Source organism: Antedon mediterranea, chromosome 8, assembly GCF_964355755.1.
Source record: "Antedon mediterranea chromosome 8, ecAntMedi1.1, whole genome shotgun sequence".
In the NCBI taxonomy this organism is placed as follows: domain Eukaryota; kingdom Metazoa; phylum Echinodermata; class Crinoidea; order Comatulida; family Antedonidae; genus Antedon; species Antedon mediterranea.
Window position 1 is genome coordinate 14,332,100 of NC_092677.1, and position 23,113 is coordinate 14,355,212.

General features: G+C 35.2%; 3 protein-coding genes across 5 annotated transcripts; 1 reads left to right on the forward strand and 2 right to left on the reverse strand.

Moving 5' to 3' along the window:
* Positions 1–61: 61 nt before the first annotated feature.
* Positions 62–10,705, forward strand: LOC140056872 (beta-catenin-like protein 1). Its single transcript, XM_072102383.1, has 12 exons — positions 62–185; positions 558–707; positions 1,626–1,732; positions 1,999–2,236; positions 2,644–2,737; positions 3,383–3,547; positions 3,982–4,040; positions 4,562–4,710; positions 5,287–5,468; positions 5,742–5,920; positions 8,721–8,934; positions 9,442–10,705. The coding sequence occupies exons 1-12, from the start codon at positions 156–158 to the stop codon at positions 9,528–9,530; spliced, it is 1,656 nt and encodes a 551-aa protein (XP_071958484.1). The 5' UTR covers positions 62–155; the 3' UTR covers positions 9,531–10,705.
* An 85-nt stretch (positions 10,706–10,790) lies between these two features.
* LOC140056883 (glutathione peroxidase 2-like) lies at positions 10,791–13,771 on the reverse strand. Its single transcript, XM_072102398.1, has 2 exons — positions 12,221–13,771; positions 10,791–11,285 (listed from the first exon to the last, which is right to left on the reverse strand). Exons 1-2 carry the CDS (start codon positions 12,530–12,532, stop codon positions 10,791–10,793), a joined length of 807 nt encoding a protein of 268 aa, XP_071958499.1. The 5' UTR covers positions 12,533–13,771.
* Positions 13,772–14,771: 1,000 nt separating this feature from the next.
* On the reverse strand, positions 14,772–23,006 carry LOC140056875 (L-methionine gamma-lyase-like). 3 transcript variants are annotated; one of them, XM_072102389.1, is made up of 10 exons: positions 22,718–23,006; positions 21,820–22,062; positions 20,618–20,776; positions 19,594–19,728; positions 18,683–18,858; positions 18,199–18,310; positions 17,600–17,713; positions 16,614–16,748; positions 15,762–15,898; positions 14,772–14,990 (listed from the first exon to the last, which is right to left on the reverse strand). In XM_072102389.1, the coding sequence occupies exons 2-10, from the start codon at positions 22,051–22,053 to the stop codon at positions 14,927–14,929; spliced, it is 1,266 nt and encodes a 421-aa protein (XP_071958490.1). In that variant the 5' UTR covers positions 22,054–22,062; positions 22,718–23,006; the 3' UTR covers positions 14,772–14,926. The 3 variants fall into 3 exon arrangements, with proteins under 3 accessions (XP_071958490.1, XP_071958487.1, XP_071958488.1); XM_072102386.1 differs by having other exon boundaries at positions 15,762–15,907; XM_072102387.1 differs by lacking the exon at positions 22,718–23,006 and having other exon boundaries at positions 15,762–15,907; positions 21,820–22,093.
* Between the last annotated feature and the right edge of the window lie 107 nt (positions 23,007–23,113).

Sequence of the window (23,113 nt, forward strand, 5' to 3'; positions counted from 1 at the left end):
CTGGGATTTTCAGAGGAGGCCCTCTCTCGGTGATATTTTTTTGTTAAAAAAGTCGAGCGATTGTTGTTTGTATCGCATGTTTTTAGGTTTATATATAGGCCTATTCTTATTCAAAAGAGCATTTACATCATAAAAATCATTTACAATTACAAACAATGGATGTTGGAGAATTACTACGCTTTAACGTAAGTTTTTCGTACAAGAAATACTATTTTTTTTACAATTTTGCTAGGGTAGTTTTAGCTGGACCTTGTTCGATGTTGTATCGAATCGTCCGCGGCGGGAAGAAGACCATGTCTGCCGCAATGTGCATTGTTGTTTGGATTGGATGGCCTGGCCTAGCGCGTGTATGGGCGGATCGGCTATTATTGAAATTGAAGATTTTCTTTTTGCCAAACCAGGCGCGCGTCGGACATCATGTTATTTAGTAAATTTAAAGTAGAGATTATAGATCTACATTTTAGCCTGTTTCACTCAGTCTGTATTATTTATTAATAATTATATTCTATTTCTATTCATTATGTATTCAATTGTATATAAATTTAATTATATCACAGCCTGACAAGCCAGACTTGAAAAGAAAAACAACAAATGATGAAACATCTGTTGAATCGAAATTGAAGCGGTCAACCGGTGAGGTGACCGGCAATGAACTTACAGAAGAAGAAAGAGAAAAGATACTGCGCATGGTGGAACAAGAACCCGATGTAAGGACACAGTTGTCATATTTTTAACATTCAAATCAATTATTCAATTTAATTTAATGAATATATTACAGTACAATATATATGCGTTAAATCAATGTTCTCAGTACCGTATCTATTTTTGTTTGTTTGTGCAAGAAAGGCGTGATAGCTGGTTTATGCATGGAGTTTTACTCCATGGTTTATGCACGAAAGGCAATAACTGGTTTGTGCAAGCAAAGCATGATAACTGGTTTATGCAAGCAAAGCATGATAGCTGCTTTATGCAAGCAAAGCAAGATAACTGGTTTATGCAAGCAAAGCATGATAACTGGTTTATGCAAGCAAAGCATGATAGCTGGTTTATGCAAGCAAAGCAAGATAACTGGTTTATACAAGCAAAGCAACAACTGGTTTATGCAAGCAAAGCATGATAACTGGTTTATGCAAGCAAAGCATGATAACTGGTTTATGCAAGCAAAGCATGATAACTGGTTTATGCAAGCAAAGCATGATAGCTGGTTTATGCAAGCAAAGCAAGATAACTGGTTTATGCAAGCAAAGCATGATAACTGGTTTATGCAAGCAAAGCATGATAACTGGTTTATGCAAGCAAAGCATGATAGCTGGTTTATGCAAGCAAAGCAAGATAACTGGTTTATACAAGCAAAGCAATAACTGGTTTATGCAAGCAAAGCAAGATAACTAGTTTATGCAAGCAAAGCAAGATAACTGGTTTATGCAAGCGAAGCAAGATAACTGGTTTATACAAGCAGAGCAATATAACTGGTTTATGCTAGCAAAGCAAGATAACTGGTTTATACTGATTTATAATTTCATTTCAATTGTTGATAACTTCGGGCTGATGAGTAAACCACAAACAGTTAATCTCTTTTAAATGTGCTTAACCAAAAGTATTGTGTTTATCTTGTTTTTATCTAGGGACCTGCAATGGATGAGGCAGACCTAAGACAACTTATACTCAGATTTGAAAAAAAGGTTTACAAAAATCAAGAAATGAGAATCAAATATCCAGACCAGCCTGAAAAGTAGGGAATCAATCCTGTATTGCAACTTAAAAACAATATCTATAACTGTATATGGTTGCTACTATATTTATATGATTTAATAATTTATTTAAATAAAGTTTTTAAAGTGTTACAATACATACATACACTCATAACTTATAGTACCTCTGAAAAAATAATTCTTAAACATGTTTTGTTGTATATTACCATTTTAATGTCACTTATCCACTTTCACCAAAAAATAGATCAAAGTGCCGTGTTATATTATTTTATTTATTTTCTTGCAGATTCATGACATCTGAAGTGGATCTAAATGATGCAATCCAAGAAATGCATGTCATAGCCACTAACCCAAACCTGTACCATTACCTGGTGGATCTGAATGCAGTAAAATCCTTACTTGGTCTCATTTCGCATGGCAATACAGACATTTCTATTGCTGTCATAGACCTTCTACAAGAACTCACCGATGTTGATACTTTAAATGAAAGTGAGGAAGCGGCAGAGGCCCTAGTTGATGCACTGGTGAGTAAAGCTCTGTCTACACTAACAAACAAGTTTGACCAAATGTGGCCAAATATGGTAGTGATATCCTTAAATATGGTAGTTGATAGTGTAGACAAGGCTAAAGTAATAAACGTCATTCTACTGCAGTTGAACTCTTTACTTTTTTTAAGAAAATAAAACAACAGAAAATCAGTGTAGGGTCCAGTCTGTACAAAATCTTAGATGTATTACCTATAGGTTAGATCCAGCTCCTCTACTTTTGTAAGTTAAAAAGACACTCAAGTTTATAAAAAATAGTGTGTTAGCCTATACTTTGATTGTGAGATGTATTGTAAACATTTTCTTTTTGCTATTTTTTATATAGTTTTTACAATTATTTTTATAGTATTGTATTTTCAACATTCAATAATTTGTTTTTGTTTCAGCTTGAAGATCAAATAGTGGCAACATTAGTACAAAATTTAGATAGACTCGATGACAATCTCAAAGAAGAATCAGAAGCCATTCACAACACATTAGGTAAAAATCAAAGAATGTATATAAGGAGAGCGAAGTAAGTGATGCAGCCATATCACATGTTCCTTCTCTCCGTGGTGAATCACTTTTTTTAAAGCTGTGATTACATAGGAGTTAACACTGACTCTAGCTAATTATACAGCATCTTGAAAAAATGGAAGAGTTTATATAAAGGCTAGAGAACTAACAGTAAGTGATGCCAACAGAGCAGGGTCACTGCAAAATGGTGATGCAGTCATATATATGACCCTTCTCCGTGGTGAATCACTTTTGTTAGCTGATTACATTGGAGTCAAGACTCTAGCTAATTATACAGAATCTTTGACAAAAATGGAAGAGTTTCTATAAAGGCCAGAGAACCAACTAAGTGATGCCAACAGGATCTTTCTCCGTGGTGAATCATTTTTTTTAAAGCTGTGATTACATATAAGTTAAGACTTTAGCTAATTATATAGCATCTTTGCCCAAAATGGATTTATTTTCAGTGCAATAGAATAACTATTCATTATTTTGGTATAAGCTTCTACCCTCTAGCTGTCTCATGGTGAAATTATTTTCACTTACATCCTTGCATGTCTATCATACAATGTTATAATAATATTCTAATTTCTTGAAAACACAAATTTTAAATTAAAAGCATTTTTTTAGGTATTATTGAAAATATGACAGAGTTTCGCCCTGAGATGTGTGTAGATGCTGGCCAACAGGGCCTAATGCAGTGGCTGTTGAAAAGGCTCAAATCAAAGTTAGCTTTTGACGCTAATAAACTTTACTGTAGTGAAATACTGGCTATTCTACTGCAGGATACACCAGGTATGTTCAGTGAGGCTGGCATTTATCAATCTTTCTACTTAAGTCAATATAGTTAAGAACTACTTAAGTGAAAAATCTTGCCGCTTTATTGTTAAACCATTACCTTTTGACAGATGATGAACACATTAATCGGAACATATTCGTTTCCAAATACAGTTCAGTTTTTATAAAATTAACTATCAATTTTTAAAAGATGATAAATTTTGGTTGCTTACAAAGGCCATATGATATGATGAACACTTTGCAACAGAGGTCTATCGGAGTATCTGATTGGCCAATGTGATGCAGCTATAGCATGCGCTCTCAATGTTCACTCTAGACTCATTTGTTTAGCTTTGATTGCATAGGAGTTTACCTTCTAGTTGTTATACAGTAATATCTATTACTACATGTAACCATTGTATGTTGAATGTGGTGTAACTTTCTTATTTCAGAAAACCGTGAGTTACTAGGTGAAGTCAATGGAATCGATTCTTTACTTCAACGTCTTGCCGTAAGTTCTTACCATATTATAAGCTAATGAGGACGCTGTTTTTCATGGTTTCACAACCTTTGTTGGCAGAAGTACCATTTTTACTACTTTCGATCTATTGGATCAACAAAAAGAAGTAAAGCTCTGTCCACACTATCAAATTTTATGTGAAAAAAAAATGTGATGTGCCCATATATATGGACATATACATATCACTACCATATTTGGGAATATCACTTCCATATTTGGGCACATCATACTTTGTCAAACTAGTTGATTATGTAGACAGGGCTTAAAAGTAGTAGAAGTATACATTGTATGGTAACTGTAGTTTTGCTCCATCTACATGAATATACACTGCTGGCGTTTACATTGCCAATCATAAATGTGGAGTTGAGACTAATCAAGTGCTATTGAATGTGACTACAGGTACTGAATCAAGTTTAAAGTGGAAATTTATCCAGACAGCACAGGTAAAAGAGGTGTAATTTATAGAGTAATTTTTTCATGCACTAAACTAATTCTATAATACGTTTCTGTAGGGTTTCAAAAGACATGATCCAACTACTACTGAAGAGATAGAGATGATGGAGAACCTGTTTAACTGCATGTGTTCCGCATTAATGTTGCCTTCAAACCGTGGCAGGTTCCTAAAGGGAGAGGGGGTACAGCTTATGAATCTTATGTTGAGGTATGTCGTTTTTAATATGTTTATCACTTGAAAATAGTTTACAAGGTTTTATTTCTCAGTCTTTATTTAGTTTTTAAATACTTTGAATTAGAATATTTCACATTATCGTTCCACTGTTGGCAGTCCTTGACTATGCCAAAAAAAAAATCCTGTGTTATTAAAATACTGTTTTTATCTTTTAATAATATGATTACAAATTTAAGGAGTTTATCATTCCATCTTGTTACACTGACTTCAAATCTAACCATAGTAAGGAAATTGAAGTAGATGTTGTCAGTCCATTAAAATTAAAATAACTCTACCTTTTTTTCTCGGATAAGGGCTATAAATCGTGGACCCAGTGTACACAATAATGCATGTATGCACTTTAAAGAACCTAGTACATCTTTCGAGACAAGTAGGGGGTCACCCCAGTGTACTAGCTCACACAGCCACTGTTGTCAACAGATGACATGACAAGACCATTAGAGGCGAAGAATGTTGTTGAAAAGATTTACTAACATCTTAAGTCCATGAACGTTATTGCGGATATGGCGGCATATAAAACTTTATTAAATCAGTATTTTTTGGTTACAGAGAGAAGAAATTGTCACGTTTTAGTGCCCTGAAGGTTTTAGATCATGCTATGACGGGTGACGAGGGAGCAGAGAATTGTAACAAATTTGTTGAGATCTTAGGCCTGCGTAGTGTCTTCCCATTGTTTATGAAAACACACAAAAAACACAAGAAAGGTGGCATAAGTGAAGACGACCATGAAGGTAAGAAGTGCACCTTGTTAGGGCTAGGCAATCTTAACAACAGTATGCTGAGCTCCACTAGATCAAAGGGTTATGTTAGGTTGCGACATGATCATTTCCATGCCACAGAAACCAGAAAATAATGTAATTGGTACTGTAAAACCGCAAGTAGTCAGAATTTGTAGAAGCCAATCCTAAGATCAAAGGACTGTTACAAGTTCCTATCTTGGCAAGGCGAGTATTTGTCTACTGTAGTATTTAATAACCATCTCTATAATATGTTTATTTTGACAGAGCATGTTAGTTCAATTATTGCCTCAATGTTAAAACATTGCACAGCAGCAAATAAACTTCGAGTTATCAATAAATTTGTGGAAAATGATCATGCAAAAGTGGATAGACTAATGGAGTTACACTTTAAATACTTAACAAGAGTACAGAATGTCGATGACAGGATCGAGAAAGAAAAACAGGTATGTGCGTATATTATTCATTTTATTTCAAACGGCCTTATCACTGGTTCTCATCTGTAAAGATGTTGGTCCTGTGTATATACTTTGCTCATGTGCACTATAAAGTACACTATTAAAACAAGATGAGGGGATCGTCTCCCATTGTGCTGATCTGATAGCATATTCCTGTATCACTAGGCCTGTCACACCAAAATCAGTCCGGGCCAAAATCGGTCTGGCGGACCAGTTTTGGCTGCCAAAATCAGTCCGGGGGACCATTTATGGCTGCCAAAACCTGTCCGGCCGGACCAATTTTGGCCGCCAAAACTGGTCCGGCCTGGAGAAAATCGGTCCGGGCAGTAGGACTGTTTTTGGCCACCAAATATGGTCCGGTCTTACAAATATATGGTGCGCAAAATGAGTCATAATGTATATATCTTTAAAAAAAGGCCATGATTAGTCATTATATTGAAAACTACGGGGTTTTATTTGTTATTTTAATCTATATATAAATTTACGTAAGGGCAAAATTCGGTAAATCGCGCGTTATTTCTAGAATGTTTACTCGATGGTATATAAAGTTGGTTCGTACTTTCGGTACTGATTTTAACCACCTGATGTAACCCTGTTTACTAATTAAATTGAGTTCGATAATTAGTTATTGACGATTAAAACGAATTTAGGTTCAACTATTTGCCCCAAATAGGGGTGTTTTTCGATCGTGGTATACACTGTCTAATGGATGTCCGTCTTGAAAAATACCCGCCACAAAAATGCGAGGAGGCTTCGCATTTTCCTATCTCCTCCTACGATAATTGTTTTTAATGGCTGAAAACCGGTTGAACAGCTAGAGTACACCATCATAATGTTGAAGACAGGCCGATTTTCTTTAAAAAATACTATTTTGATAGATTTGATATACGATATACAAATCTATTGATTTGCGATGAATGGAACATCCCAATCTCTCAGTCTGCCAGAGTTTGGTTTAACACAAGTACTGTAGGTAAATTTATGAGCCCTTGGTTTAACACATACGGTAGGTAAATATATGGGCCCTTTGAGAATAAACTTGCGAGATTGTGGATAGGCTCTACTGTTAGATATATAAACACATTATTATATACAAATAAACTTTATACTGACAGTTCTTTCTCAACGTTTGTATTAATTAATAATTACCAAATATAAACGTCGTAGTTGTGTATCGTGACATGGTACTTTAATATTTCAATCGATTATGACAGTGACAGTTTTAACTAAACTAAATAAAGAATGTTCTCTAATATAATTAGGAATCTCTTGCCATACACGGGGAAAATTAGTGTACAATGAATATTTAAAAGAAATAAATAAATAAATAAAATAAAAAAAGTATTAAATCGCAAATGTTTTACTGTATTTAGAGGTATATTATTTATAGGCCTATAAAACATGAAAAAAATATTTCGTTAGTGAGTGGATAAAGAATAATAATATTTTAAAATTGTTCCTCTTTGTACCTATCCGCTTTCCCATCCCTCAACCCTAATGTTACATACAAAACACAAATTGGGTTTCTTTAAATGAGTCCAAATCAAAAACTTGATTTTGTGATAAGTTTCTCCTTCGGAAGTAATTCCCAGGGTGCTAATTTTAGTTGACTACATAAATCATCGTGTCTATTTATTCGTTTCTGTAAACGACAATGTATATAGTTCTGCGGTACGTACATTTGAAATCGCCAGTTTTGTTACGCTGAAATTACTGTGTATTCGAGAACCATCTGTGGGCACGACCTAGATGGTACGCGAGCGAAGCGAGCGTGCCATCTAGTATTATAAATTAAGCCTGTTTTTTTTATTATCATTATTAGTAGTAACTCATCAATAATTAGTACTAAATGTTAGGCTTTTTGTATACAATATGTATCTCTGCCTGTTTTTAATCCATATTGTTATTTTTTAACATCTTCGTTTCCCCATGATGTTAAAAACAATTTAATTTATTAATTATTTATGGTTAATCAATCAATATATCAATTCAATACAATTATTATAAAACAATTATCCAATATTGATTAGGCTGAGGAATGAAAAAGGCCTCAATCATAAATAAAATCTAGCTGGCAATATCAGCGTCTCATACCCGTTCATGTGAGTGTGTGGCAGGCCGAAATATGAGTGAACACCTAAGTCATGCTTTTAGATAAAATACATTTATTTATAGTATTTATCCGACAAGATAACATACTAATATATATCATGGGATATTTTTCTAGCCATAAACAACTTAAAACAGCATCATAGGCCTAGTAATTCAATTAAAATCGACAGACGAAAAGCCCGGACCGATTTTGGCAGTGGCGGACTGCTTTTGGCCATAATTTTAGAGCCAAAACTGGTCCGGCCGGACCGATTTTGGCCCCGGACCATATTTATCGTGACAGGCCCTCTGGGAGACTTTTTCTCATTCGCACAGATTTCCTCATTTTTATCATTTCAAATTAATTAAGTAAATTTTAGTATATCACCCAGTGGTTTATAATTCATGTTCTGTGCCTGTTTATATATTTAAATAAATAAAATTTTAAAAATATAATATACAAAATGTGTTAAATTTTGGATGGCATAAGAATGAAATCGGAAAGAAATTAATATATAAAAAAAAAATTTTGTTTACGAATTAGAAAGAATATTATATCAAAACTAACATTGCATTTGTGCTATTTTGAGTGCTTGACTGGACAGTATATGTTAAACATTGTTGCTACTTACCAATTCCAATTATATGTGTGATTTTTAATAGGATATTAAACACTGTTATTTTAACACCTGTCCAGGCACGACTGCAGGGTGGTGATATAATAGACGATGATCAAGAGGATGAATATTACTTACGGCGATTGGATGCTGGGTTATTCACACTGCAACTTATTGATTATATAATGCTGGAATTATCGTGTTCATCCGGTGTGTCAACAATTAAACAACGTATTTTACAATTACTCAACATGCATAAGGGCTCAATCACGGCTGTAAGAAATGTTGTTCGAGGTAAGTTTTTCAAGTGTGGTTTATGCCTGTGAAAAATGCCTGTTTTCCATATATATTTGCACGAGTCAAAGATTCATGACTTCTGTTTGGTTACACACAGGAGTTCATGACCTTCACCATGCGCTTCAAGTTACATTTTGGTAAACCATGTTAAAACTAACTGGATAAAATTATCAAAGTGTGAACAAATTTACCGATGGCCTTGTATAAGTATAGTAAAGTTAGCTAAATTTTGTTTTGTTTTTAAGTTCAATGTGAACAGGGCTTTAAGTAATATATGCCACTGTGCTTTTTCAAGTTCAGTGTGAACAGGGCTTTAAGTAATATTTGTCACTATTTTTTAAGGTTTAGTGTGAACAGGGCTTTAAGTAATAGTTGCCACTGTTTTTTTTTTTTAAGTTTAGTGTAAACAGGGCTTTAAGTAATATTTTCCTCTGTGTTTTTTTTAAAGTTCAGTTTGAACAGGGCTTTAAGTAATATTTGTGACTGTGTTTTACTTTTTTACAGAGTATGCTGGTAATATTGGAGATGCAAAAAGCAAGGAACATGGAGATGCAGAACGACAGAGATTATTGGAACTTGTCAACAGGTTCTAAGAAATATTTGCAGAGTAAATGATTTATAATTTTTACTGCACATGTGACACTGAATATCCAGTGGCGTAACTGCTATGAGCGCTCACAGGCTAAACCCAGGGGCCCCAGTGCTTATGGAGGCCCCTAAGGAGTGCCCAGAGGAAAAAAAATGCATTCAAATATGTAGAAAAGGGATAAAAACGACGAAGGTCTCCAGCATTGGAGGGCCACTTAGCGTTCCTAAACCAGGGGCCTCAGGCCTCTGCGTTACGCCACTGCGAATATGATGCACTGAATTTGGACATGAACTGGCTGTAGTAGTCTAATAATGTCTGTCGTGTGAAATTTATGTAAAAATATACCAAAATCTTGAAAACATTTATAAAAATTTTAATGTAACCGTGTTCGCGGCAATTAAGGTATACATTTTCACAGGTCATTTACAGTCAGGCAAAATATTTTGGTACAGAACCGAGAAAATACTGCTGTTTTTATTTTTATGCGACTTAATTGAAGTGTACATGCAGTTATCATCAACACATGCAATGGGTTTTTTTTTTCTAAAAGCTATTTTACATTACTAAAAATAGCCTAGCGCTTTAAGGAACTGTACGACATAAAAAATGTTAAATTATGCGGAGACTTTACAGAAAAGGGGTGTTTTTTCAGCTCAACTACAGAGATAACTTCTAAAAATTGTGTTCCTTCTGCTGAACTACTACATAGAAACAATGAACTAATAATACAAGCGGTTATTCAGAAGATAAAAATACAAGAAATTATGAAAAAAATTAAAATAGCAAACTGTAAAAAGGCAATACTGTTTTGATAAACTTTTTTTTACAAAATCAAAAAGAAAATTTATTTATAGTTTTTTAAGAAAGAAAAACAACAATTAACATCAGTCGAAAAGCTAAACAAACTCTTTGTTTTTTTAAATACCATTGAAGTTTCTGTATGTTGCTGTCGGACATAACCATGTACCATATATATTTAAGTTTTGTTTATACAATCTGAGGAATTTTTGCACAATTTCTACTTCAATTTAAACAGATCTTGTATTGGTTCATTTTACAATCGAGTACCCAATCTTTTTATAACCATATCTTCTATCGGCTCATTTTACAATAAACTGCTCAATCTTTCACCAGATCTCCTATTCGTTCATTTAACAATCGATTTCCCAATCTTTGTATAACCAGATCTTCTATTAGTTCATTTAACAATCGAGTACCCAATCTGTATATAACCGGGTCTGCTATTGGTTCGTTTTATAACTACTCAGTCTTTATATGATTTGTCTTGAGGTTCATAGTGAAAGAACTTGTTTCCTTCTATCTTCATTTTCGCTATTCGCTTAATTTGAAGTTCTATGTCATAGCCAAGAGCAGACGCTCTTGTTCTAACTGTATACCTCCTTACTGGGAGTCCATCCGGTCCAACTAAAAATTTCTCAAAGTTCCACATTATGTCAGATTTGTTTAGCGGCGACCACGTGACGTCATTTTGATTTTCTCGAAAGAGACTCTCCGAATTATCGCTAGTGACTGGCATACGATGTTTAAGAAATTCGAATATCGGGTCTGCAAATCCTCCGTTGACGTCACATTTTGCCATTACTTGGAATTTTGGAATGAAGTTGCATCCGGGCCTGACGTACTGAAGACACTTCAGGATCTCGTCATTCTCATATGGTTCATTATGTCCGAATTGGTTGCATGGAAAAGCCAGAATAGTCAAACCTCGACTACCATACGTGGTAGCTAATTCATTTAGCTACAAGAAAACAAAAAAATAGTGATTAGATTTCATGTATAATTGCATTGCATTGTTTTTGTTACTTTAAAAGTGAAGTGAGCTATGGGCTGTTCAGAACCAATAGTGCAGTAGCGATTAAGGAAAAGTAAAACTAGAACAAACAATTAAAGATACATGTCGCCTGATTTTTACTCGATGTACCCGAGTCTAGGACTCTTTCATCTTCTCCTCTTCCATCCGACACTATTGAGTAAAAAGTGCGATTTATAAAGTACTACTCCTCCCTTATTCGTTGTAGTATTGAGCTGGAATTTGGCATGAATATACTACAGGGACATGTCCTCAAAGCTATAGAGCCGGATTTTTTAATTTCAAACCGGATGCAGCCATATGACGTCTCGAAGATGGTACCGTATTTGGTAGCGAGGTTATTAATGTGTATGTGACGTTACATCCCGTCGTATGACGTCATTACAGCTTCTTTTGCTGTACCCCGAGTATCGCACATTCGTGCTTGTTTTATATTGTAATTTAATAGGCCATTTTAATTTAACATAATATTTTATTGTAAAATGTTCCGTTTAGTCTTTAAAAAAAAATGTCTTCTGTTAATTTGTTAAGTGAAAGTGAATAACTAAAACCACAATATGACCTATTTCAAACTTCATTCTATTCTTTAAATTTATAATTTTTTGGGCGGAGGGGGGGGGGGGTGTGAGGGTAGGGTTAATACATTTTTAAAAGACATTTTCTCTCTAACACTACATTAGTTTAACCATGGTTGAACCTAGTAGTATAAGTACGTATATTCACAAATTAATCAATAGGCCTATAGCATAATCATTGGTTTTCAACAATTTAGGCATGAACAGTTATTTATGAATTCGTGTGGAAATACATTGTTGATTTAAAATCATGCACAGAATACTAATATTGTCTGGACTATGATTTACCTGATTTAGTTCGCGTACACAGTGTTTATCTGCACTTGCAATATTTGTCAATAACACCATCTTGCCTTCAAACTTGGCAAAAGACATTATTTTTCCGTCTAACATCACACCAGATAGTTCATAGAGAGATCGCACGACATGTACTGGTAAAAGTTGTTCAGGCCTAGGCTGTGTGAAGTTGTCCTCTATATTCTTTCGAGGTATCCCAGGTAGAACGGAGCCCTGGTGGTTTAAATTTTTCTGCGAATGTTTCTTGGATACCAATGTGGCAACTCTAGCCGTTTGCCATGGCCGTTTTCTTTCGGCTGCCATTGTAAACCCGCTTAGTATTAAAACGTGATTAAAATATCATTATCCTGACATGACATGTTATTTCTAAGTATCCCTTTGTGTAAGCTCTTGTTAAGTATTACTATTATTACTACGATCTACAACTTATTAGGTCTATATCTGATGGTAGTTAAACATCCGTCAAAGATAAATACAGTACACAAATGTTGTCCAAAGGTTCACGGACACAAATAAATACCATTTAATCGTAATTTAAAACAAATTGACCGCTTGGTCATCTGCGCTAAATAATTAGGTGATATTTTCAAATGTTCATATCAGCCAGATTATTGTTTTTTTCTTCTTTTTGTCTTTATTATATAACTTCGACGCAAGTAACAGTAAATCACTGTAGATGTTTTGTACTGTATTTCCAAGTTGTCGTTACTGCTGAAATACGTTTTGTTACAGCTCTACAACAACTTTATCCTCTTGCATAAATCCATAGATCTAACCACGATTTGAAAATGACTTCTTTCTGTTCCAACTAGGCATTGATACGCTACCGTTCACGTCAGTATTCTGGTTTGTTTCATGGTCTCCATTACAAACACTACGTTATATACCTATACATTTGTAATATGGATTTAAAGTGCCTCATTAATTCCCATATCTTCTATCACGTCTGAAGTGTCCCGAATGAATGTCATCATCAAACAGGTTTAAATCCAGCAAAATGCCTTTAGATCACAATCATGCGTAGTGATTGTTCGTGAAAGTGTTTATTTACAGTCTTATCTAGTTATTTAAATGCTAATTCTGTTTAAATTTGTTTTCTATAACCACTGGGGCTAGCCCAGCAACTACAACTCTTTCACATCCCTGCGTATTGAGATTCATGTTTTGTTCTTTATTATTTTCATTGACAGTTAAATCTTCTCTATTCTACCTGTCTTTTCAAGGTTTCACACAATAGTGTTACTATAATATTTACAGTACTTTTAAGAAATACTTAGTGCATATTTGATAACCCAACAACTGTGTTAAGAACTCGCCTTAACAACATACATTTGTTATTTATGTTATCGATTATTGTTTGAACGTTTGCATAGCGAAGTTGTTTAGCAGACAGTATGCGTTTATATTTAACTCGACAGTAAAATTATTATTTTAATTATACGATTAACAAGGCCATATATATGGCTGCAGTCGCGTGCTTAAATTTGTATTAGTGTTTACCGACCAACCGACCGACCGACATAGTGAGCTGTAGTGTCGCGTTTGCACTCGACTAAAAATGAATGTTAATAAGGGGAAATGTTATTCCTTTTTTATAAATCGCGCCACATTCTTCGTACATTATTACAGTATTTTTAATTTATATGTAATACGTTGTTTTCACATTGCCATACCGTATATTGTCAGAAGATACCCGCACCTCAACCTCCCTCTCCGATACCCCAACTAAGAGATAATAATAATTGCACTGTTTGCAATATTCTATCAAACAAATGGAAGCAATCCGAACAAGTGTACTATTTGGATGCTTTTCAAAATAAACGGTTACTCTCACATTTAAAACATGGACACTATTGAATTAGATATGAGTTCATACACTTGTTGCCAATCAGGTGTTGTGACGTCATTATACTTTGCCAATCGAATTTAAAAGTAGGACATTCACCTATTTCGCACATGCATGAATGGTCGATTTTCTTCCGAAATTGTAATGTTTAATTTTCATGACGTTGTCATACAAGTGGGTATTACGTGCTGCACTATGGACACGATTCAGCACTATAAACGTATTCTTCAGGTCATATGATAGCATGCATCCTCTTTTCGCGCTCATACTTTAGCGTACGACGTGCATGCTGTACGTTTGGGCGATTAAAGAGTTTTTATGTAGAGATTATCTGTTTTAATCACGAAGATCACATATAGTTTGTCTGTTGTCTGTCTTAGTTTATCATTAATTTGTGGCAAAAAAGTTTCTCAACTCAAATAAAACACTGTATGGATTTGCTAAAAACAAACCCCTCCTTCTTCCCCCTCTCAATATCTATTGAATATCCTGTTTTTACATTGCCTTTAGTACTATTGTACTGGAAGCAATAATGTTAAGTTATCATACTTACCCGTTTAGTGTTTCAACATTACAATAACCTATATCGTCTGAAACATAGTTAAGTGAAATACATCACAATAAGTTGTTAGTACTCAATTTATTATAACAAATACTTAACTGTATCTATTTTTAAATAAATAAGTGATCCTTTATATAAGGTAATGCTTACTTATTTTTTAAATGTTTATCTTTTTTTACCTCTATGGTATAACAAACGTTTGGTTATTTTCAAACAATAACTAATTCAGTAATAATTCCATTAGAACATGCTACGAATATCGGAAGAAAGTCGCGGTTAGACAACAAAACTACATTTTTGCTAGAGCTTGTTCAAGATCCTTAATCAAATCGCTCGCATTCTCAAGTCCAACACTGAAATGAGAAAAAAATATATATTATATAATATTTATATCAATCAGAATGATTAATATGTAACAGATAATATGTAGTTGCAATGGGCATATTATGACGAAGTAATTGTCTTTAACAACCAGTAACATTTGCGATATTAGTAGACCCTCTGTTAAGCGTGGTTCTCACTAGAACTCGACGTATCGACGCAAAGTGTTGTATTGCGTAATCGCAAGTGGGAACCGACGAAGCAACAGTGCTGTGAACATCGCAGATTTGATTTCACGCAGGCGGGGGCAAGCACAATTATTAAATTAGGTTGCGTAGATTGCTTCACGTTGCGTCGCTAGTGAAGGGAGGGAACCAACCTTTACTATCGCTACACAATGGAGCACTAAATGGCATACTAACACACCATTGAAGCTTTCTACACAGTGGAACCCCTCACTTTCCACAGGGACACCCTGATTACTAACAAAACTAAACGTAGTTCCCTCTGGCAACGTAACGCAAACTACGCAACGTAAGAAAATGCCCTTCCAATCATTGTTTTTCCCCCCGGCCGCCTGCGTGAAATAAACCTGCGATGTTTGCAGCACTGTAGCTTCAATACGTCGCTTCTAGTTGGAACCACGCTTTGCAAAGAGACAGTTTTAACACTGCACTGCAAAACATCCACTGTATCCCGAAGGTTTCCCCCTGGGCTATGCTGTATGTTTAATACACGCCCAGACCGATTACTAGGTAAATGAATAATTTATTTAAAATATAAATTTAAATAAATCTATTTACCTAAGGCGTATCAGTCCATCCGTAATCCCGCCGTCCTCTCGTTCTTTTTTCGACATTATTTCTTCACCATGCGTCATTGATGCCGAGTGTTCAATCAGACTCTCATGGCCTCCTAATGACACGGCCAAAACAATTAGCTTCACGTTCTAGAGGCACAACAATAAAACATAACTATTGGTCAGATGTTTTGCCCTACTCTGACGTAATTTGTACTTCATACTAAGTACATTGAGAATACTTGCGAAAAAATACCTCATACCTTTAGACCACCGAGCTTGCGCTGATGGCTAGGGGTTAGATTCGAGCCCAAGTAAGCAGCGGGTACTGCACCAACAAGATTTTAATTGTTTGTAATACTGTGGAGTAGCTTCGCGTCAGGGTGTTGAGTAATTGGTCAGATGTTTTGCCCTACTCTGACGTAATTTGTACTTCATACTAACAACTGACCAATTACTCAACACCCTGACGCGAAGCTACTCCACAGTAGTTACAAACAATTACACAACATAATTATTGATATATATATATATAATATAAACAAAGGTCATATATCTATAATGTTTTTATTTTTAAAACGTTGGTGCTGTTTAAAGGCCAATTTACACAGACGAGCGGTAACAGTAAGCGGAAAACCGCGTAGTTTGTCCCGCGTAAAATCTGTATTTATCCTGAGCTGAAGCTGCGTTGTGTGTAAATGGTCTATATTTGTATTACCGTTACCGCTCGTCTGTGTAAGGCCTTGTGGAGGTTGCACGTTTCATGAGCATGTTGACAGTTTACGCCGGATTAGCAAGTACCCGTAATGTCCAAACCTCTCCATACAAGCATAATATTGAGAAAAAACTGCATTACCGCTACCAACGTTTTGCCAGCTTCCAATCCTCCCGCCACATCAAAAACTACCATACCACTGAAATCTGACATCTGTTTTTTTGCGATCACATGTTGTGGATGTGAAGCAAGGCCCGGATAGAAAACCCGAATAATCTGTAAATAACAATGCATTAGACAATCATTCATTTCAATGTGCAGAATTAACAAAATGACCATGCATTGAAGCTTCGGGTTTACCATTTACAATGTATATTTTAACCACTTTTAAAAATGGCGCCAATGGATCTTTGTTACCGATAAAGAGTCTGTACCCTGCTAACATTGTTCTATGCGTGCCTATTTTTATTTATTTGTAGCATTGGTTGTGTATCTTTTCTTTAAAAAAAGATTAGGCCTAAATATGTTAACAAGTAAAATGGCCGAGTGGTCATGGCAGAGCGCCGTTTACTGAACTTAAGAGTCAACAATATCGGCATGGTTAGGCGCGCCTATTGAGGCCGACTCGCATCTAGTTATGGGAAAATTCTTCTTGGATGAGGATTATAAACAGTGGGCCCAGTGTACACTACCAAAGTGCATAGGTGTCTTTTTTTCTCTTGGTGCGCTGCCATATCTGTTAGACAGTTGACTTCATCACCAGTGCATTCTGTCTTTTTATCATTACCATTCTTAATCTTTAGCGTAGTGCAGGTCTCAACTGTGTTTCACAATCTTTACTGCGCAGTATGTATTCATTGACTGTGTCTCAGCCTAGTGCAGGTCAATTACTTAGTGCGTTTCACCATTCTCAATGCAGTATGTATTGGTCATTGATTGTCTCATTCTCAACGCAGTATGAATTTGTCAGTATTGATTTTGTCTCACCATCCTTGGCGTACTAGTCAATGACTGTGTTGCCCCATGGTCATACCCGACTACTTACCTTCGGATGTGGTTCCAGATACTGGGCTATCACCAGTGCATTCTGGCTTGTGTTTTCCCATGGTCAATACCCGGGTACTTACCTTCGGATGTTGTTCCAGATACTGGGCTATCACCAGTGCATTCTGGCTGTGTTTCACCATTCTCAAAGGAAGTGTTCGAATTCCTCGTAGCATCAGGAAAGCATCGAACGGAGACTTTAACCAAGATAAAATAAGTACAGTATTTAGTTGAAAAACACATGTAAATTGTTAAATGTCAAACTATTAAATATGGTAAGTGCGAAGTAAGGTACATATAATAAACCCTTCTGTGATTTCATTACGAGTACACAACGACACGTTAATTTAAATCAGAATTTACCTCCTAGGCGGATGTAAAAATGATGGCATTCTAACAAGTACATACATATACTCTGATACCAGCTGTGGACACTATAGATATCAAATTTGTATTAATACCGGTATAAATTACGTAATGTTCTATCAGTAACGCGTAAAACTATTCCTAAACTATCAAACATTATATGACCAAAAAAAGTGAACTTTACATGATGGACACGATGATGTTATATACTATAATATTTGGGCAAATTAAACTTTTTGTGTCAAACTAGTTTGGTAGTGTAGGCTTAACGAACGAGTAATACAGCGCCATGACAAATAATTGAACGGCAACTTACCTGTATGTTACCCATCTGCCGTTGTAGTTCAGCAATGTATTCATACAATTGCTTATTTGAAGTACAAAGTGAGCCTCCAATAACGTCGCTATGTCCACCAATATACTTTGTACTATAATGTAAAATGTTAAACAAAATATACGATACCGGTATCAAAACAATTGTACTGAAGAAATGCACTTTCTTCTATCAAGTTGGGATGTCTATTTCGCCTTACGCTGTTTTGTAAAATCATTTCATTTTCCGTAGACTATTGTCGGTGACGCCAACAGTCAATGTGCGACATTCATGCGTCTACGTCACCGTGATTTCGATTCACATTTTCTAAGGTTATTTTTTAACGGGACATTTCGTTGACCAGTCGTTATGATGCGTCCTACAGTGGGTTTTATGTTTGCAATTCTCAAATAATACGATTATGGTGTGAATAATCCACTGTGCCTTTGCTCTAAAGAGATGGTGTTACTCAAGTATTATAACTTACCAACTATGAATTGATATGTCCACACCATGTTTCAACGTTTGTTGTAGATAGGGACTTGCAAACGTTGCATCCACTATAGTCAGGGAACCACCTTTTACGCTCTTTGCAAGTTCAACAAAAGCATCAAGATCAAGAATAGTCAACGTAGGATTGGTAGGCGTCTCACCATACAGAACCTGGAGAACATTAGTTCAATACGTGTAATATGACGTGCGTTTACATTACTAAGGTAGGCCTCTAACTTGCTTTTGGGGACATATCGTTGGGTGATTCTGGATCAGGAATCCGGGCTATCCATTCAGCCACGGATGCATCTGATATGGTAAAGAAATGCCGACAAATTATGCTAATCAACAGGCGATGACAGTACCGTATAATTTGCTTATATTGGCCTAGCGGTTTTTGTTTTATTAAAGCGCTTTATAAATCATAATTCATAAAGATAATTCGTTTTGTACAAAGATAATAACACATAAGCGCTTTCATCTTACCAATGGTCCATTCATGTCGAACTGCGAACAAGCAGTGCTCATTCGTCCACGATGAAATGGACCTAAATCACGGTAAACCTCTTCCGAACGATGCACATGAGCACTGAGTATTCATCTTAAATTAATATCTTTAAGATTTTGTTTAGAGACCTAATTCAGAATTTGAGGTTTTTAAATCCATGGTGTAATAATGAATGTCTAGTAGCAAAGCTACTCCAATCATTGAATGGATTCGTATAATGTGATTTGTCACATTCAGAAGTGCTGGCCAAACGTGACTAACATGTGTTAAGATATTTCACGCAGTATCACATGTTTACCAAAGAAATCAATAAACGGTAGGCCTGTTATAGTAGTCTCTGCCTCTGATAAGGGGTATTTTCTACTAGTTATTTTTTCGTGAATAACTTTAAATCTCACCTTTGTATTGGGCCGTATTTCCTTCCGATACGCCTCAATGTTACCCGCTTCAACGATTGATATTTCAATGCCGTATTTGTGCAGCATATCTTTAGCAAATCTATAGGTACCAGAGTACAATGGGTCTGGAAATATCTGAAGATTGAATCGTGATTTTTCTAGTTATATAACTACAGTATATACAAACACATTAGGCATAGAACATGAATTATAAACCGCCCGGTTATATACTGAAATTTAATTAATTAATTTGAAACGATAAGATAAGGAAATCTTTGAGAATGAGAAAAATTCGCCCAAACCGTGATTCAAACCCGGACCTTACAGAATATATAAATATATAACTATTTATAAATTGCACTGATGAAGGGCTAGTGTGGCCGAAAGCTCATTTATTTTTTCAAGCTGTTTTACTTTATCATTTTGATTTTGCTTATTTTATTTTGTATCTCAGTCACTGATATCCACAGCATTATCATTATTTTCAGTAATTTTCCTTTTGGATTTATATATATAACAATACTATATACTTGCCAAATAAAGGATTGGCTTACTAAACAAATTACATTAATAGTATTTTGTTTAAACCAAGTCTTATTTTTAGGTTAGAGGGTGGGGTAGAAACGGTAGTGCGTTAGTAGTAGTGTTAGTGACACTAGGTCATATTTGAATGAAGGCACATTAACCCCAAAGCTATCTAGCTTTCTATTCCCATTAAAGATGTAAAATGAAGATTAATAAAAAGACGTTGAATTCCGCAGATTTAGCTAAATCCATTCCGTAGAAGAAAAAAATGTTTTCACTTATAAAAAAAACACACGATAAACAGATAAATTCAACCAAAAATTTCCAATATTTTTTCTTTAAAATTAGTTTTTTCATGTAATTTTTTTTAATGTAAATAATTTGTTTTCGGTCCAATAACAATAACATTAAAATAGCATATTGAACAAAACATTTTGAACAGTTTTTTTTTCAGGGGACAAAATCTTTAAACTTACACTTCGACGTGTAGATATCTTACCACGTGGTCCCCTTTTTGGAGCACAGTTAACAATGTTGTTGTGATAGCAGACATGCCGCTGGGGAATATTAAGGCCCCTGTTCCTCCTTCTAGCAAGTTGATAGCCTCAGCAGCAGATTCGCATGAGTGATTTGCCAGTCTACCATAAATATAGCCTTCCTGTGGGAAATGAAAATTAAATCAATGTTGGTACACTGCCATAATATATCCTGTTAAAAGTATTTTGTGCAAGCTATCAGGTACAATATACAACTACTAGTACGTTTTAGGGCTTACTACCTTTTTAATGCGTGGTTCACACTAGAGACGCAACACAACGACGTAAACCGCAACGTATGTATATGCGTGAAAACTTTTTGAAAGTTTCAGAAAGACATCACCATAATACAAGGGGCAGCATATACGATTATTTTAATATTTATAAAAAATCCAGTTGCATTGCTTCTACATTTTTTTATAATAGCATAATTCTCTGGAATAGTTTACCTCAGAATATCAAAGAAATGAATTTAAAGTCCACCTTCAAGCTTCATATAAAGAAAATCCTCAAATAGCCAATTGACTAATTTAGTATTCTCTCACTTCCTGCCGTCTGATTAATTGTTCTTTTTTCCTTTGTTTTTTCTTTCGGGACCCCTCATGATACAAACCTCCGGGTTTAGAGGGTTATCCCTTGCTCCTACTCGTTTTTTGTTGTCTTTGTTCTGATTTTGTTGTTTGTTAAGTCTGCGACTTTTGATGTATATATATTTTCTGTACCACTGTTGATTTTTATATGAGCAAAAAATAAAAACAAGCAAACAAATAAGCAAGTTACTTGACCAATCAAAACCGATGGTCAATTCGCTTGCGTTATGGCCTTGTGTTGCGTCGTAGTGGGAACCCATCTTAAAAGTATAGGCTACTGGTTTTGTCCTTCAAAAACATGAAAGCCTAAGATGTATAACACATTGAATAGGTTTAACATTTGTAGTTTTAAATTAATTCCCTTTTACCAAAAAAGACCCCCAAGGATTTCGCTTATAAAAATAAACAAAATCAACATATTTAACCAAAAATCCACTGACTTCCGTCCAGACAGTCTTCCTTTTGACTATCTTTTCCTTTAAAGTACAGTTTTACAGTCATATGGCATTAAAATGGCCTATTCAACAGAAACAAAGTTTTACATTAATAATAAGTAACCGATAGTATCACTGTACCTCTGCACACTTTTTATATTCGCCAACATTGTTAATTCTGAATGTAGACGATAGACTTATTGATGGCACTACAGGGCTGGCCAGATTCTGATCCCCCAATTTGCATTGAGCAGTTACAGCAATCGTATCAAGCTTCGTGTCTGCGTCATATTCGTGAGTGTTTTCCAATTTTCTTGGACTACAAAACGGGTAGTTACTCAAAAAGCCAAACTTCTTTTGATCCTTATCTGCCATTTTGTGTAGCTGAAAAAAATGTGAAAACTTGTCAGTGAATCTGTCTACACTATCAAACTATTTGTGATGTGCCCAAATATGGTAATTGGTATGGCATCATCATGTCCATCTATGAGCATCACATTTGTTTTGTCACATATAGTTTGATAGTGTAGACAGAACTTCAAACATGCATTTGAAAATATACGACTGGAATTACTTATAAGTATTTCTCTTTATAGCCAAAGCTATGCAATGTGATGTGCCCATATATGGACATGATGATGTCATATCACTACCATATTTTGGGATATAGGCCTACATAATTTGGGAACACCACACTTTTTTTTTGTCAAACTAGTTTGTTTAGATAGAGCTAGTGTCAAGCTGAGCTACATACATTCCTCTATTTGTATCAGATGCTTAATAAATATGATTCTGAATATGCTCTACAGAATTAACCTACATAGTTAGATAAAGGACCTTGTCCTATCTAGTAGTAGGAGGACCGGATCATCAAAAAGAGGTAGGCCTACTTACTGCTAGGGTGATTCGGATTCAGAAGAGGATCTTCAATTAAAGGTTAAAGATATATTAAAATTGTTTGGTAGAATATGTCATTTTAATGTCACATTATATTAATTATTCACTTTGGATATAAAAAAAACACCAATATTACGCTTACCTTGTTATGTTAGCAATAGTAGGCTTGCTGTGTAGTCACGGGAAGCGAAGTATGGTAGATAGTGGGCTACACTTATTTATATGATCAAGATAGCTACGTGCGAGGCGTTATATAGCCTAGAATGCCGTACATACAAAGAGGGCGATTTACTTATTTATGCTAACGGTTAAAATCCCAGTTGTAGAAATTTCCTTCGGAATTTTATTCACGGATTTATGCCACTAGGTATAGTTACCCCGAATGAGGACATGGAAATGCACTTTCTGGGAACAAAATATTGTAAATAACAAAATGCTGCTCTTTTTTTAGATGATTGACACATGGGATTGTTTTAGTACTACATTGGTGATGGCGCAATTTTTCAATGCAAGATCGAAGGGAAGGAGGGACGGATTC